The sequence below is a fragment of the Mauremys reevesii genome, linkage group 10 (assembly GCF_016161935.1).
Source record: "Mauremys reevesii isolate NIE-2019 linkage group 10, ASM1616193v1, whole genome shotgun sequence".
NCBI classification, from domain to species: Eukaryota; Metazoa; Chordata; order Testudines; family Geoemydidae; genus Mauremys; species Mauremys reevesii.
The window spans coordinates 82,588,095-82,605,720 of NC_052632.1; the positions used below are offsets into that span (position 1 = coordinate 82,588,095).

The 17,626-nt window shown below is 38.6% G+C and overlaps 1 protein-coding gene across 6 annotated transcripts in view; it reads right to left on the reverse strand.

Annotated features, from left to right (window-relative positions):
• Positions 1–17,626, reverse strand: part of ARHGAP17 (Rho GTPase activating protein 17) — a 65,694-nt gene that overhangs the window by 34,920 nt on the left and 13,148 nt on the right. Inside the window, exon 1 of one of the 6 annotated variants that reach the window (XM_039490541.1) lies at positions 2,008–2,055. The exons of the other annotated variants lie outside the window; for them this stretch is intronic. Coding sequence (XP_039346475.1) covers positions 2,008–2,036 — 29 coding nt within the window. The 5' untranslated portion in view covers positions 2,037–2,055. Of the gene's footprint in view, positions 1–2,007; positions 2,056–17,626 lie in introns of those variants that run through there. 6 annotated transcript variants of the gene reach the window in all.

The window sequence follows — 17,626 nt, forward strand, 5'->3', positions numbered from 1 at the left end:
ACAGTGATTCAAAGCAATTGGCTAAAAATAATTTTCATGTACACATCTCATCCAAGTCCCTCTGTGCACAGCAAAGGTCTGTTAAAAGACAAAACATGAACAATTTAAGGCTCTGAATCTACATCCCCTGAAGTCAGTTAGAACTTTGACATTTATTTTACTGGGAGCAGCAGTGAGCCCTTAAGCCAAGACTGACTTAAAAGAAAGCCAATCACTGGATTTCAGAGATACAGAATGATGCCTCTTGCATGGCATGGACAAATCAGATGCAGCACACTCGGGAGAGGAGGCGAGGGGGAGCGGTTCCTCTGCCCCCACCCCCAGGGTTACTTCCTGCGGCCCTCCCCACACCCCCAACCACCGCAGCTCACCTCCTCTCAGGGCCAGCTCCCGGCTTTTTGCGCCCCAAGCAAAAAAAAAAGGGGGGAGGGGAGGGGAGCCGGAGTGCCGCCCCTTGGAAAGTGCCACCCCAAGCACATGCTTGGAGCGCTGGTGCCTAGAGCAGGCCCGGTTAACAGCAGTGAATCATGTAAGAGGGGACAAACCATAGATTTATATCAGCTTGTTAGAGATTTTATACAAATGTATTTAGATGTAGACATACACATTTTCATAGATGAGCAGGTTTAAGACAGGAATGCAGAATGCTGTTACACTCTTTCAACAATGAGTACCACTAACAAGCAAGTATATCGCTGGATACACTGGATGAGAGAAGACACCCTTTCACCCAACATATGTGCAAAACTAAACAATACAACTTGTTAGCTACTAGCTTGGAAGTACCCCCCAAAAAAGGGGGGGTGGTTGGAAATAGAGTCCAATGAGGAGCAAACATGGGCAGAATTTAGCCCTAGTTTTGTAGGTCCTATATACAAATGAACCCATGATTTTACTGTAAGTGTATAGAAAAGATCTATCCTTTTACCTAATACAGAGATACCACTACTCTGCCTGAAAATAGTTTATGCTACTATGCATCCACTCTCCCAGACAGAGCGTCGAGGGCATGCAAATTAGATGTAATGTATTTTATATGAATAATTAAATGCCACAGTGGCCAGATGTATAGTAATATCAACAAAAACACTTGAATGACTAAAACAAAGGACATCCTGTTGCTGTCTAGACAAGTGTCTGTCGCTTTTCAGTTACAAGCGCTTCCTCTAAAACTGATGGGAATATATATGTCTACAAAATACAGTGCTATTTTAAGCACATGCTGAAGACAGACTATAGTTAGCAACATTTCAGCTAAGAACTCTTCCAGCTAATATAACTACCCCATCCCCACCTTCAAGCACTAAATTCCCTCTTTCTGTGAAGCTAGCCAGGAAGCATCCTTTGCAGCCATGTACTTCATGATAATCTAGGACTTGTCTACACAAGAATTTAAAATCTGATAGCACATTAGCAAACATGTGAAAACAGCATGTTTTAGATGTCAAGTATAAACCAAGCACTCACTGGCTTTTGACACATGGTGAATTGGCTGAGCGTGAACAGGGGATGGCCTAGACTTTAAATCAACCAACTCTGTAGAATGTAGAACATATTAACAGCGTAAATATTATCTAAACACAAAAAGACAGCAGACTTTATGAAACAAGCAGGTCTCCAAAGTGTTAAAAATTAGCCTCTCTTTAAATTACAAGACAGACCCAAACTAGAATGCTGTGAACTGGCACCACACTCTGATAAAGCTTGGGGTTGTTCAGAGCACAAGTTGTAGTGGTGCCGATTTGGGCCTCAAATCCAAGTGTTCATGATCCTGGTCTGACCAGCAAAGTCATTCACCAAATTCACTCAGTTTTAGTCCAACATAACATCTGTTACCTGTCAATATCTAGGCTTACAAGGATTGATACAATATTAATGGATTGCAGTTACACACAGGATCCTACTTTTTTAACCATCACTTAGCAGCTCAAGGTAAGGCTTAAAGTATTACTGTCTATTGCATTTTGAAAAGACCTAAAAGTTTACTTTATACAGAGGGTTACTTACAAAAGTTGCTTCATTTGTTGCACCTCCATGTGATGAGGTGGGTGTCCTGATGTCTCTTGCTCCAGCACAGCTTTAACATTATGGGAAGAGGTAATGCATAGTAAGCAGAGATGCTTTTATGATGTTTTTTATAGGAATCAAGAGACACCGTACTAGACTGATCAGTGCTCTGTGGACGTATGGGCAACTCTTGGGTTATTAATGAGAAAGATTTCAATTACATTCTACTTTAAAGACCTTAATGGTAGAGCTGGAGAACACTATTTTGCTTCAGCTAGGTTTTTTTACAAGCCAAGGGAAATTCTTTTTAAAAAACAAAAAACACTTAGTACAAAAGCCATACTCTGCCAGATGTACTGTTTCTGATAAAAACACACATTTATTGAACCAGAAGCAGATTGAACAGGTGCAGCTACTACATGTATGTAATTACATGCCCAACTCCATTTGCGATTATAGTGTGTGCGCACAATTTAAAAAAAAAATAATGGGCCCTGTCCTGCATATTAAAATTAAGGACCTTGTAGTTTTGAAGTTTGTTATTTTGGAAGTAAAGACTACTTTGGAAAGATAGGAACGGTCTTTGTTCAGTGTCTGTACAGCACCTAGCACAACAGTGTCCGGGTCCCTGACTGGGTCTCCCAGGTGCAACGATAACAGAAATAAGGTAAGCTTTGTTAAGGGTGTAAGCTAGTATTGTTCCAGAAGACAGACGTTAACAGTGGCAGATAAAATCACCATGGATTAATAAATGCATAGCCTACTGATCCCACCACATCTTAAAAGAATCTGAAGGGGGTTTTCAACCTAATTTTTGTGGGCCTATATCAGTAAACAAGTGTTTTTCTGGCCTGATCCCCTTATGTTAAAAGATCTATTAACTTTGTATCAGACTCATTCCATGAAATGACAAAGCATAAATCTGACAATGAAGCAGTGTTCTACTAGAGTAGATTAACAATTGCAACTAAGAATCTTTCCAAAGAGCATTCCCAGATGCTTCAGAAAAAATATGTACCAACTAGGAAAAAACCCAGACTAGCTGGGTTTAACCAAGGTGTTCAGTGTAATAAACCAAAGCTGCAACTTCAAATACAAATTCCCCCTGCAGTACCTGCTTATTTATACACACAGTGTGATCTTTAATCTAGTTTCTCAAACTAATATTCCTAAACTACATCCTTTCTGGTAGTTTCACAATTTAAGAGTTCAACTGAATGTAGACAAAACAGTTAAATACTGAGAATGTAAAATGAAGTCTCTCTCCAAACTATGACTAATTGAAAAAGCATGCCCTTTCTCCAGCCCCTCCTATGTACTAGGAGGCCCAAAACATTCCAGGTTTATGACTGGATCTGTTGTGTGAACTTCCGGTATACAGAACCTACTGGCATGTGTCTTGGAAACAGAAGATCTGTTTAAACTAAGGATATTCCCTGACACATTCTGTAACAACAAAGATAATGCTTACGTAAGAATAAAAAAGACTCAGAAACGATTAGTAGGCTGTAATTACAGAAAGTGGAAGCCCTGCATGCACCAAGGTCCTTCTCAAATGTTACACTGCTTGCCACAACAGAAATGGTCATTTGATTGCTCATCTGTTCACACACTTTAGATACAAAATAGCTGATTAATTGGCAACACTCCACTGAAAGAGTAAGATTTGGACCTGTGGGAAAAGGAGGATTCTGGAAACTAAAGGCAAAGTTACAGGATACAGCACAAACGACACAATTTATTGATAGCTATTCCGGAGGAGTGCAAGTGTTCCCATTTTCTGAATAACCACTAAGGGTTCCACAATTACCCATATTCTCAATTACCTGCGTTCTCAAATAAAATGAAGGATTACACAATTTTAAAAGGCTGTTTTAGAAAGCCAAAAAAACCTGAACATAATTCTTTGTCAAGTATTTTTGACCATCCATATGAAATATACGTTTCACCAGGAACATCAAAAACAGATGCAGAATTCCTGTAAATATAAGAATGATGGCACACAAAACATCTTGAAAGGCAGTAAAGATTAACTATCGCTGCTCTAAAGTTAAAGCTGGGAAATAGTCTCCCCAACTTGGCCAAAACCAGGCAAAAGTACTATGGCGAAATTATCATCTCTTTCTACCTACTACAAAATGGTAATATTAGTCTCAACTGTCATGTTAATGTTTAGATAGTCATGTCTAAAGACAATATTAAATTGGATGTTTAAGGTGGAGTATATAATTCCAGTTTATGAAGACACATTAGGAAATTATATATTTTGGTCCACAGGGCAATTACCCGCTTCTGTGCCAAGTCCACTAACCATGGAAGAATGCAAGAGTTTTTTAATGGTTATTTAAAAAAAATTAAGTTAGTCATCCCACCATGTTTATTTATTTATTTACTGCATGTTCCAGTACCGCCCCTCAAGTTATGTGGATTATGTAGTCATCTTTCCTCCTTCCTGGAAGGGCTCCTCAGCTCAATGAAGCTTTGGGACATAATATGCAGACATTTTATGTTGGAGCGGGACTGCTCCTCTTTTGTCTGGGTAGGCAGTGGGGAAAGTAGCAGCTTATGGCTACACTTTCACTTTAAAACTATCCTTTGTCTTCTACTTTCAGTGAGCAGTTCTGCTTCATGTACCGTGGCAGGGGGCACTTATACTTTCTAAACAGTAGATCCGGAGGAAGAATTTGGAAGCTAGGAATCTTCATCTTTGATGTAGAGAAACTGATTAGCCAAATCTGGTGAACTGAAGGAGAGATTAAGGGTATATTTACATTCTTTGAGTCTCAGAGCCTGGGGTCAAGTGACTCAGGCTTATGCTACAGGGCTAAAAATAGCAATTTAGATATTCCCACTCTGGCTGGAGCACTGCTCTGACACTCTGGGAAAGGGGTGAGCCTGGGCAAGAATGTCCACACTGTCAGTTTTAGCCCTGTAGTGTGACCCCAAATCAGTTGACCAAGGCTCTGAGACTCACTGTTGCAAGTTTGGGTTTTTTTGGACAGTGTAGACATACCCTTAGCCTCAGTTTGGCAACATTCTGGACAGATGACTGGCTTCCGAGAAAGTCACAAGTCCTGTCCAACCAGCACAGTAAGGATTCTGTGATCATGGATGGGCTAAAAAGTAGGTCAAGAGCTACAAACCAAGAAGCTTAATGCCCTTTAAAAGCCAGGAAGGAAGCAACAAGAGCAATCCTAAAACAAAAAATGCTGTAAAAAAAAACAAACAAACACCTTTGACACTCACTACAGAACAAGTAACTCGGTTCAAATGTAAAACTGGTAACGAATCTTTACTCATACTGTATATGAAACCTTAAGTGTTGGTGTAATAGATGATGCCTATGGGAGTAGTTTGCTTCATGACAAAATGACAAGTCTGAGCTCTTAAATTCTGACAAGATTATAACAGAGGCAAAGGTATCCATGAAAACATGACAAGACTATTAAAAGTTATTAGTTTTTCCTGCCATTTGATTTTCCTTAACGACATGAAACCTATGTGTTTGCTACCCAAGAGAGGCCAGATGGGTAGCTTTTGGCATACTAACATTTCAGAGCACCTTTTCACATAGGACTTTGTGACCAGTACATCCTGCTCAATTTCTATAGTACAATAGGCTGGATTTGCTGCCAGGAAAAATGGAAAATTAGCAGCTCTGTTCAAAAACAGAGCTAAAGCATTCAGAATTAAAGAAGTCAGCTTTAGAGAAACAAGGCTCTTAAGGGAAACTAACTAGAAATTCTCCATAAAATGTAACTTGATAAAAGAGACATTTCACATTTACTGATTAATTTTTTTCACTCATTCTACACTGTACTAAGATCCAAAGCATCTTGGTGACTAGACTTCAGCTCTTTCATGTCACTTGAACTATATATCCTAGTCTGAAGTTCCAGGTCTTAATTTAAAAGTCTTAACATGTCTGATAAGAGAAAAATGCCCAACGGGGGAAGACGATGTTGTGGAACACCACCAAAGCAAATGGTCCCCAACTCAGTTTCAGATTTCTGGCTGATCTTAGTGGAAATAAAACTAAATAATGTGATATCTTCTAAAAAGTAGTGCCAAAATTCAGGAAGAGTTGGCTACTTTAGATACTGTTAACTGTGCAGTTAATTAAATAGAAATAGCTATAACTTCTATCTCTGGACAGATAAAAGTTTGCATAATAAGTTTCTAATATAAATTTACCATAAAGAAAATATAGTTAAATTTTCATTGGCCGTTTTTAACCACTGGAGATAATATAGGGGAGCAGAAACTCCAGGATCATCAAGGACATGACAAAATATTTGGTTTTTCCTTCTTTCATTTTATCAATTCAGCTCTCAATTGTTTTTTAAAAATTGGTAGGTTATCCTAGATAGTCTCAACACAACTTAAAGTTTTATTACTGAAGCGATAACCCACACTTTCCTTACTGCTTTATCTCCTATTAGTGTGAGCTGGAAAAATATAGTGTTAGTGTTCACAAGTTCTGTACTTATCTACTTCTATAAACAAACAGTTCAGGGCTTTTGAATGTGTGGCTTGCTTGCAGACCTGATAATACCAAAAACATGTGCTGTCCAAGAAGCAAGCAAACTTAGCTTTTCCTTAAGGGCCCAATCCTGGTTCCACTGACATTATGGGAATCTGCCCATTGACTTTAATGGGAGCAGATAAGTGCTATAAAGTTGTTGGATGGGGAGAGGTGTAGCAAGTTTTAAGAAGTGCATTTGTTGCTTTTAGTTTATCCTTTTAAGAAATAGGACTTTTTATATAAAAAAAGTGTTAAAAAGTCTTTAGAAGTAGTATAAAATTTTTTTCTACAATTTGTCCCTGCCTTTGGAATTATATAACAATGGTCATTCTTCAGAGCCATTTTAATGTAGGGAAATTATTTTCTCCTTTTGGCAATCTGTGCCAGCATTCAGCTTTCTGGATGCTGCAAGATCTGATGCAGGAGTTTGATTTTACTGGCATAGCATTTTGAACACAAGCCCAAAGAACATAACACTGTTTCTCTCACAACAAAAACAAAATCCACCTTCTTATTCAACTACTCTGCTCTCTGTAGTCTCTCATCTGCTTTAGTGTCCAAAGTAGTTTTTACTATTTTACTCCTGTTCCACTGGAGTCCGTGCAGCTCAGAGACTGAGCGGAGTTATGCAATTCTGTTCTGACTGCAGAATTACTACACGATGCAAGAGTAAGCAAGATACCAGCTTCGTTTTCAGGATACCTCATTGAGTGGGCTTATAGTTAGAGAAAGCCTTTGTTTCATTTTTACACTGACTGAGCAGATTTGATCTGGAAGTGACTGACAGGTAAACATGGAACCTCAATGCCCCCTCCTCCCCACTTACAGATAATTTCCAGAGTAGAACACAATAAAGTTTAGAAAACTGGTAGAGTATGCACACATGGACAGTCAGTAGTTGAGAGGATAAATAGGAAATAGTTACTTATGGCAAATGCTGTTGCTCATATGATCTTCCCAACTTCTCATTTTGTGTCATTCAGCCTTATTATCAAGTGCATTTAGTGAGAAATTAAGCTGAAGTTGAGAAAGGGCATTCTCAGCATTTTATTTGAGAAGACAGCTTCCCTTGCTCTTCTGCCCAACAGGGAACAAGCAGTGTGCTTAGTGCCTGAGAGGGGCAAAGGGAACCCAGCAAGTTATCCAAAGAGCTAATTTTTGAATAACATCTGTTGCTTTACATAGAGTGGATTCCAATATTCTTTGGCTGGGAGAGAAGACATAGGATATAGATGACTTGTGGAGAAGGCTAGCAGGAATGGCAAAGGGGAACAACACTTCTGCACAGATTTATCATAGCATACTTCCCTATCCTTCATACTTCAGTTTAGACTGTTCTGCATTCTAGATTTTGTACATGATACATTATGAACAAGATTAGTATTTAATCCTGATCTGAGGAGAAGTGTTCAATTACACACCACATTTAGACAGCTAAAACAAATGTACCAGGTACATGTGTTACTCTTGGTACAAAAGTGCTGTTAAGTTATTTGAAATTTTATTTTATTTGAGACAGGGTAGAATGGAATATTTTTTCCATCAGAAATCTAGACATGAATCTATGCTTCCGCTTAACCAGAACAGCACAGACTCTAAAACTTACAAATTAGTTTCCTACCGTGAATGAATTTTAGACAGCTTATTGCACAAACTATAAATAACTTACTTCCCTCTCCACCACTTTGCAAAACCCTCAATACTCATCACCAGATGAAAGCATTAACTCAAACTTCAGGCATTAGTAACAATAAATACTCTAATTCTGGAACAGATACTCCATGAAGTGAAGACCAGCATAGCACAAAAAGTCCTAGATCAAGTCATTTAGTGTGATAATTTCTTTTTGGTACATCTGAATGCTTCTTGACCATTACTGAAACATGGATACTAAGCTGTAAGGATGCTTTTCCCAACCATATTACTTTTCACTTGGCACCCTGACTTCCCTACATGCAGCGTGCTTCGTGTCTATGGAAAGTTAGACAAGCCAACTTATTACTCAATATTTAAGACGCTATAGCATAGGCTCTGACTAGTCTTAGGGACACGCAAACACCATCTTTTTTCAAAATATATGCTGCTTCCAAGTTATTTTGCCATTTTCAAAGAACAATTCTAGCATGGGATTTCCCATACACACCTCTTTATAAGAGAGCGCCTGAACTTTTCAGAAGTAGAATGAAATGTTTTCTTCTTTCATACTTATGAGTGGAAAAAGCTACGGTGGTGTCCTCATTAAAGGTTATATTTAAATGTAGCTTCCAATAGGTTTTGGCTACGTTCTAATATTCAGTTTTGGCAGGCTTAATTTTCAAGTCAAATAGGAGGCAGCACTATTCCTTCCACAGAGTATGCAGGGAATAGCCCAACAAGGGATGTTAGGAGTTTAACCCTTCTGGTCAAATCATATTCTCCAACTCAGGAGAGAATTTTGGGGCCAGATGACATTAGGCTGTAAACTCGCCAGGGAAGGGACCATGTCCACCTGTGAGAATGCCAAACTCAATGAAGCCCTAATTCTGAGGTGGCGCTACCACAATACAAACTACCCGAGTGTGCGCAGTAGGAGGTAACATTTCCAGCGTGCATTTCTCTTCTACTTTTTCTTTAAAAAGGCTTACAAGAGTTCAGAATAGATTAGGTACTATTTTCCAAATATTTTAGCAATGATTAGGGATTGGGGTATTCTGAAATCCCAGCACAGCCATTTATTTTCAGTGTTTTCATAGTCAGGTCGATAGCAAGTTAATATCCATACACTTTAGTTCTCTGTCTATGCCCAGATAGCATCAGCCATACCACTAAAACCAAACCACCCATGATTATATGTACACAAAACACCACCATGTATTTAGCAACCAAATACAAGGTAGTGGTGTTCCACAGAGCAGGCAAGGAGTTTTCAACTATCTTTTCTTTTTTTTTAAGGTGGGTGGGTGGTAAGGTGCCAATCCTGTGCTCAATACCTACTACAGCAACCCTCCTATTCCCAGGGTAGGCAAGTCATTACCGGCAGATGCCAATGATGTAGCCCAAGAGGTGGGGCCAGTCCTTAGGCCCTGACAATCCAGCACCATCTTGAATGGCCTGCCCCATTTTAAATAAATTTGTTTCCTACTATGAATGAATTTTAGATAACTTATTTATAGTTTGTGCAATAAGCTATTTCCATCTCCACCTCTTTATTGAGGGTTTTGCATTCATCACCAGATGAAAGCATTAACTCAAACTTTAGGCATTAGTAACAATAAATACTCTAATTCTGGAACAGATCATACATGAACTCACCCAAACAACTCTTCCTGGGTTAAGAACCAGTTTGGATGACTGAGCTTGCAGTTCACAGCATTCAGTCAAAGGAGTTTGTTCTGGGACAGCAACTTTTCTGGTTCCAGAACGGGTTTAATACCCAACCCTTCAGGAAAGTTGATTTAATTATCTGATGGGTGCCATTTTTAAGAACACAAGATGTTTCACTAATCAAGAGCTACAGTTTTAGAAGCTTATGAAGAAACAAAAGCTTGCTGATATAGTCACAAACAAACAGTTAAGAACTTCCATTCTCATCTTCTTTCGCTTGCTCTATTGAGCTCTTCCAGTGAACTCTGCCCAAAGGTATGGCCAGTTTTCTAGTTCTAAGTTAAATCTGTTTATTCAGTTTAGATTTAAACCACCATTACATACTATGCCAGATATAATTCCCACCACCCAACTTTGACAGGATGAAGCTATTCTAATCAAAGGCATCCCAACAAGTTCCACAAATAATCATCCTGGAAGGAAAGTGGATTGTTTCCTCACAGACAGAGGGAAACCCAAGGCAGACCGTTCACATTAGAAGATCTGGAATGCCTTAGTAAATGAAATAGATCCAAGCCCTCTCCCAAGTGAGTCAAGAGACTTTGCTATTAAGGAACAACTGCAATTCAGGCCAAATTCTACTTCAGAGTCTTTGTAAGGCATAAGTTACTGTAACGAGGTCCTGTACTTCAACTTCACAACCCTCTTTGCAAAATACAAGTTGATAGACATTTAAACACTTAACTGTGGGCATTCAGTTGAGTATAAAATAACCTTTAAACCATCACTGTGCGCGCTCAGGTATCAATGGAGCAGGGTAGAGCATCTAGACAGCAGCTGATTTTACATGCCACATGTATTACAAATCCTGTACAATAATGTAGACAGACACAGACTGAACACTAATATCGAACTTAATTGCTTTAATGAGGAGTTAAGGCAAACCTTTTATACATCGCACAACTGCAGGTTTGTGAATGCAGAATAAGGTTAAATGTAGAATAAGTTCCTTGTTAGAGGAAATTACCACAGACATTTCAAAGAGAAATTGTGTTTCTTGCCTTGAGCCTGAATCTGATTTCAATTACAGATATGAACAAAAAATCAAAAGCAATTAGTAACTAAGCTTCTACTGCATTTTCTGTTTATTATAATGACTTAGAAACTTCTCCATTGTCAAGTTGTGTATTTATTGCAGCTATACTGTACCTTATTATGCAATTAAATAATTTGCTGGAATGTTTTAGCTAGTAGGGCTTTAGTGACCCATTTTCCTGTATTCGTTACATCTCCCCCACCAAACAAAGTTAAAAGTTTATTTTAAATGAGTGTAAAATAAGTACTCCTGCTAACTGTAAGACGTGCACTCCCACTGTTCACTGTTAGGAATGCAAAAAGAAAGTTCTGTTCACTGAAGATACTAAGTGCTGAGAGGGAGAATAAAAAATGTCAAACATTTAACTCTGGTCAAGATGGAGTCCAGCATCTATTTTTTTAAGCAGTGCAACTGAACACAACAGTGACATTAAGTAAGTAATGTTCTTAGGTAACAGAATGAGTCAGAAGTTCCCTACATGTGAGGCTGGCAAGCTTTTAGTTCTGGAAAAGAGGCAATTCCCTTGCTAAATCGCCTGGTCACCTGGGAGTCCCCTTGTCTTGTCACAAAAGAAAATAGGCCCCCTCAGATTTCTAAATTTATTTTTTCCTGCCCTGGTCACCAAGAAACAGGTGGGCAGCATATAATTTAACATGGTTTAAAGCTCCATAATCTGTGTAGCTCCAATGGCCGTTCTGCTACGTATTGGAAGAACATCTTAGATCTTGTTATATAATGAAATGTTGAAAACAGTAAGATGTTTAGTATATACAGCCATTAAAAAAAAGTATGTTTAAAATACCACTGTCTCATTGCTTAGTTTTAGATGCAGGCACACAATATTAATAGCATATGCTTGTGATAAAAAAGGACAACCATATAAGTAGAATTCACAAAGCATGTTGAGTTAATTAAAAGCATTTAGACTTTTTTTTGCAGTGGCAAGACTGAAGTCTTGCATCTCAGTCACATGATCTTCCCAGAATTGAGAAACAAATATTTTAAAGCAGAAAATGCACATCTGGCCACAGAGATGGGTGGTTTACATAACTTTAAAATTACATGTGTCTGACGAAGTAGGTATTCACCCACAAAAGCTTATGCTCCAATACATCTGTTAGTCTTAAAGGTGCCACAGGACTCTGTTGCTTTTTACAGATCCAGACTAACACGGCTACCCCTCCGATACATAACTTTAAAATGTCCCTCCCTTTAAAAAAAAAAAAGCATGAAGTTTACAGATTCAAACATTGACGGTGATGTGACAGTTTTTGTTACTATAAAGAAGAAACACAGCAAACATGATACCAAATAAGCCCATTTATAATCTTAGATAGTAGTGGTAGACATTCTGAAATGGCATCCAAATGGCACTGCAGTCGTATTTAATATCTGAATCTAGATGTTTAGTGCTCTAGAATGACATCAGGGCTAAAAAACAGATGCAAGTTCTATGCAGACAAGGCCATGGAGAAAGAAGGCAGCAGTTTGTAAGGAGAAGCAGAACTGTGGATAACAAAAATTGAGCAAAGCAAATTAAACTGAGAAAAAGGGACAGAAGGAGGCAGGAGTGAGAATGTGGGCAAAAACCAGAAGTGATGCAGCAACAGTCAAGGCATGACAGCAGGGAAAATGGGGGCTCAGGTATTACAGGATCAGAGGCTGCAGGCCATACTTACAGGCTGGGACACACTATCCAGGGAAGCAGTGACTCTGAAAAAAAGATTTGGGGATCATAGTGGATAATCAGCTGAACATGAGCTCCCAGTGTGATGCTATGGCTAAAAGAGCTAACCTGGAGTGCATAAACAGCAACCTTGAGTAGGCAGAGAGCTTATTTTACCTCTTCATTTGGTACTGGTGAGACTGCTGCTGGAATACTGTATCCGGTTCTAGTGTCCACAACTCAAAAAGAATGTTGATAAATTGGAGAGGGCTCAGAGAAGAGCCATGAGAATGATTAGAAAAAAATATCAGTGACAGAGTCAAGGACCTCCATCTGTTTAGCTTAGCAAAGAAGTGGTTAAAGGGGGACTCAATTACAGTCTATAAATATTTACATGAAGAACAAATATTTAATAATGGGCTCTTCCCTCTAGCAGAGAAAGGTATAATACGATCCAAATGGCTGGAAAGCTTGAAGCTGGACAAATTCAGACTGCAAACAAGGTGTACATTTTCAGCAGTGAGCAATTAAACCATTGGAATAGTTTTTACCCAGGGTTGTGGTGGATTCTCTATAACTCATTTTTAAATCAAACTAGGATATTTTTCTAAAAGATCTGCTCTAGGAATTATTTTGGGGAAGTTTCTGGCCTGTGTTATACAGGAGGTAAGACTACAACAGTTCCTTCTGGCCTTGAAATCATTGATGCCAATGAAAGACATTGGGAATTGAGGGTTTAGTTAAAAGCTCCGTCTTTTCACATTCAGGTCTCACACTGGTTTCCTGAGAGAGACACACCTGTGTAAGAATTAAAAATTGGGCACAGAAGTTTTCCTAATAACTCTTAAACAGGTCCCCACCTGGGCTGGACTCTCCTCTCCAATAACAAACCTTCATTTGAGACTGCTCATCTGAGTACTGTGTTTTGAGTCACTGGACACTCAAGTCTGTTTTTATGTTACTTAGCTACAGCGTATACAGAAACCATGTTAATGTGTATAACATGCAGAGTTATGCTATTACCATCCTGGTATGTGTCATGCACAGTATGATGTTTTTGCTATTCAAGCATGAAGCTGGAAATTAACTCTTTATTACTAAGCATCTGAGAATGAATTATGGAGCTCTGATTAAAGGCTAATTTGGTGTTACTAGCCACATACTATAGCTTTTGTTCTGATATTTTAGCATGTTTAGAAGTTGGCTGTTACAGTGCAGAGCATTAGATTTAAAAATACATCAGACTTCTGTTCCACAGTGTTCTTTTCACATAAAGAAACTGCATTAAGACCACTGGTTCTGTATGCCAGGTCAGTTTATGGGTAGACTTAAACCAGCTAGTTAGAAATGTGATCCCAGGAACATAGTGCCTCATTCCTATTTCTGTTCAAAGCAAAAATTAAAGAAGCTTCTTCCACGGTCTCAGTTTTACATATTACTGTTTTCTCTTAATCTGAAGTAACAGGATTACCTTAGAACAATTTAAATAGGGGAAAAAAACCTTAGAATTATTCCACCACTACAGGATGTTTTGAGGTATTAATTCATCAAACTTCAAAATATTTGCTTGGATTATAATCCAAGCAGAGGTATGAAGCTATATTCCTTCAACACAGCTGTTTCTGACTTTAAATGGAGCAACAGATATCGTAGATGGAGTGATGTAAGAGTAATGAGGTAGTCAGCACCCATCCAAGGGATTTATACTTTCCAATATAATGGGTCGATTTTACAAAATAAGAACTGTACCATTAGCTGTGTCAATTTTACATGATCATATCTTGCTGAAGAGGTCATCTGCAGACAGACATACCATAGTTTGTATTTCCCTTGATCAAATCATGAAAACAATGACTACCCTTCACATCATATATGTTTAAAGTGTTAGTGGTCTGGTACCATCTAAAACCAAGTTTGATTTTTTAGTACATTTTAGAAGTATGTTAAGGTGGTTTACAAACCACATGTAATGTTTCTAGTTTATACCTGTGCTAGCTTGAGTGGCATATGCTAGCAATATTCACATAGGCAGGAAGCAGGTTTTAGCAGTGAACTACCCCTTCTCTGCTTATTGGACACTCATTCAAACGGTAGTTAACTTTAAGTCTTGCTTTTTATTTAAAAAAGTGTCTATTTTAGAAAAAGTGTCATTGGTCCCCTCAGAAGTGTTAGATACATCTGAACACCATATTTACACAAAAGTCTGAGCCAAGTGATTTTTGGTGGATGAAACAACTTGCAACCTCTGAGCAAAAGAACATTTTCTGCCCTTCTGTAAAGGTCACTGACTGCTTCCAAAATGGAATTAGTGACAGTGCATTACTTTATTTTTGTGGTTCTACTGCTGCTTTGTGCAACACAGTGAATCAGTCAATCCAAAAGCTGTTCTTGTCACTCTGTGAGGTAATTAACTTAATAAGAAAACAATTCATGCAAAGGAAAAAAGCCTCCATCTCACTTAAGTGGAGAAGTTGTGGCCTCACCCAGCTGTGTTATTTAAAAAGGGCTACATTTCCTGTGGGATTGTAAAAGTATAAGATGCACTATGATGTGCTTTTTTGTAGAGAAAGGAATGTTTCATAAGTTTGAGAAGGTAACGTAAGCCTTAAAAACAAATACTTAATGGCTATTTTACCCGAGTCATTAGTGAAAATAATTCACCCTATAAAACAGTGTCACAAACGGACATTTGAAAATCTCCCTGGTCTTAGGGCAGACACAAATAAGTGATGGTTTAAACATGGTAATATTAGTAAATGTCAAGTGTGACCTTGCTTCCAGAGAAGTCTTGGTATCTATAGCAATGAAACAAACAACCAGCTATCAAGCACGCCTTAAGACAATGAGCCAGATGCAGAGAGGAATGATTTATTGAAACCAGTTAGTAAACCATCACCACAAGTTTTGGACAACTTCATTATAATACAGTATAGTCGATCTACTGTGGCTCACTATATGAATTTGTATTAGACTAGAGTAATTCCTAGAGCAGTGGTTCTCAAACTTTTGTACTGGTGACCCCTTTCACATAGCAAGCCTCTGAGTGCGTCCCCCTTATAAACCAAACACTTTTTTTGGTATATTTAACACCATTATAAATGCTGGAGGCAAAGCCAAGTTTGGGGTGGAGGTTGACAGCTCACGATCCCCCCGTGTAATAACCTTGCGACCCCCTGAGGGGTCCTGACCCCCAGTTTGAGAACCCCTGTCCTAGAGGCCTCAGAGATCACGACTCCACTATGTTACGTGCCATATAGCTATAGTTACATAGTACTTAAGAGAATGTGGCCCCAAATCCTAAATGGAGTACCTAGATTCTACTGCAGTATGAAAGAGTCACTGATTTTAACCAATCACGAAACCTTGTTTCCAGAAGTTATATACAACTTTAAAGTGTCCTACAAACAGTCTTTATTACAGGTCTCTGTGCACAGGCAAGTTATGAAACATGTACCATAAACAGGCTTAATTTATTAATCTGTCAAATAGCCTATTACCACAAAAATTCCCTTGTTCAGAGTATGGTTCGTATGTTCACACCATCAGTAATACACCTAAAAACAATTCAAGTACCTAACAAAAATAGTTGGCTTTAGTCAATCTCAAGTGAACTGCATTAATCTATTACGTAGAAACAGCTTGTTGGAACTTTCTCTCTGAATAGCTATTTCAGCAGATTAAAATAATTCCTATTTTAAGATTCTGTGAGTATGAGCTGGTATTAACATTTTTTAGCTCAGAAACCACAGAATTCTTCTGTAGACCTGGCATGGTCTATAAGGGAACTGAGGTCAGCTTAATGCTGCCACTCAGGGGTGTGGATTTTTCACATCCTGACCAACAGTGAAACTGACCTAATCTTCTAGTGTAGGCCAGGCTTTATAAAATAGATTGAAGTTCCCCTAGAATCTTCAAAAACTAGAGCAGTAGTTAAAGAATGACTCTGTTGGCTGAAAGGCTTTGGCCAGTCAGGCATTCTGATATGAAGTCCTTGTAAGGTTGACAAATGAAGGCTTATACCCTCCATGCCAAAATGTAGCCTTTTCAGCATCTTTTAAAAAAGCATTAATACAAGAATAGCACCTGCTTCTCAAATTTCAAGTGTTCATCTTAATAAATTTATAAAGCACTCCCAAAAGCACTCAGGGTGCTGAACAAGCATAAAGGCAACCTTAAAATTACAAAGTGGGTAAACAAAAACAAAACAAAACAAAACAGAACAATGATTTTGTTCAATAGTTATTGAAAGACATCTATCCTGAGCAGGCAACATTTCTCATAGCTTGTATCAGAGAACTAAATACCTTACACAGTGTCTACCCAATAATGGATTGTCAGTTGTAGAAAGTCTGCAAAACAACAATTTATCACCATCACTTTTTGACAAGCACATTTTAAACATTCCACTACAAGAGGCAGAAAATTTTTTACTGGAGAAAAAATATATTGTCAAGTGAAGGGAAATAGTAAAGACTTGACACTGAATACTGAGGACATGTAAAATTATGAATGGCATTTTCTGCCAGCTATTGAGGGAACTAAAACAACAACAACAGAGGCCAGGTCTGCTCTGGTAAAAAACACAAAAAACAACAAAACAAACAAAAAACACCACCAACACATAGTTGAGGAAAATGAACCCATTAGTCCAAAACTTCACATACAGAAGGTAGATAATAAGAGGGATGCATGTAGATACTTGTAATGGTTGCACTCTACTCACTGCTACATGGCATCCCCTTCTGGGGGTTAGCTCTGCCTGGTTCCCTGTCCCCTTTCTTCCCTTCCACAATTGCAGCTCTCCTCCGACCTCACAGCAGAGCAGTATAGCTGCTTCAGGGACTCGCCACTCTGGCCAGGTCACACTAATTTTCCCTTCAAGAAAAGTCTCTCTGCACAAGCAGTGTCAGGCATTCCTCATGCCCCCTGCCCTATGTCATTGCTGCAGTGACTCAGGCAGTCTTCCCATTCACTGCCTCAAGCAATAAGACTCTGCAGTGGAGGGTACAGGAACCCAGGCCTGCCCTCT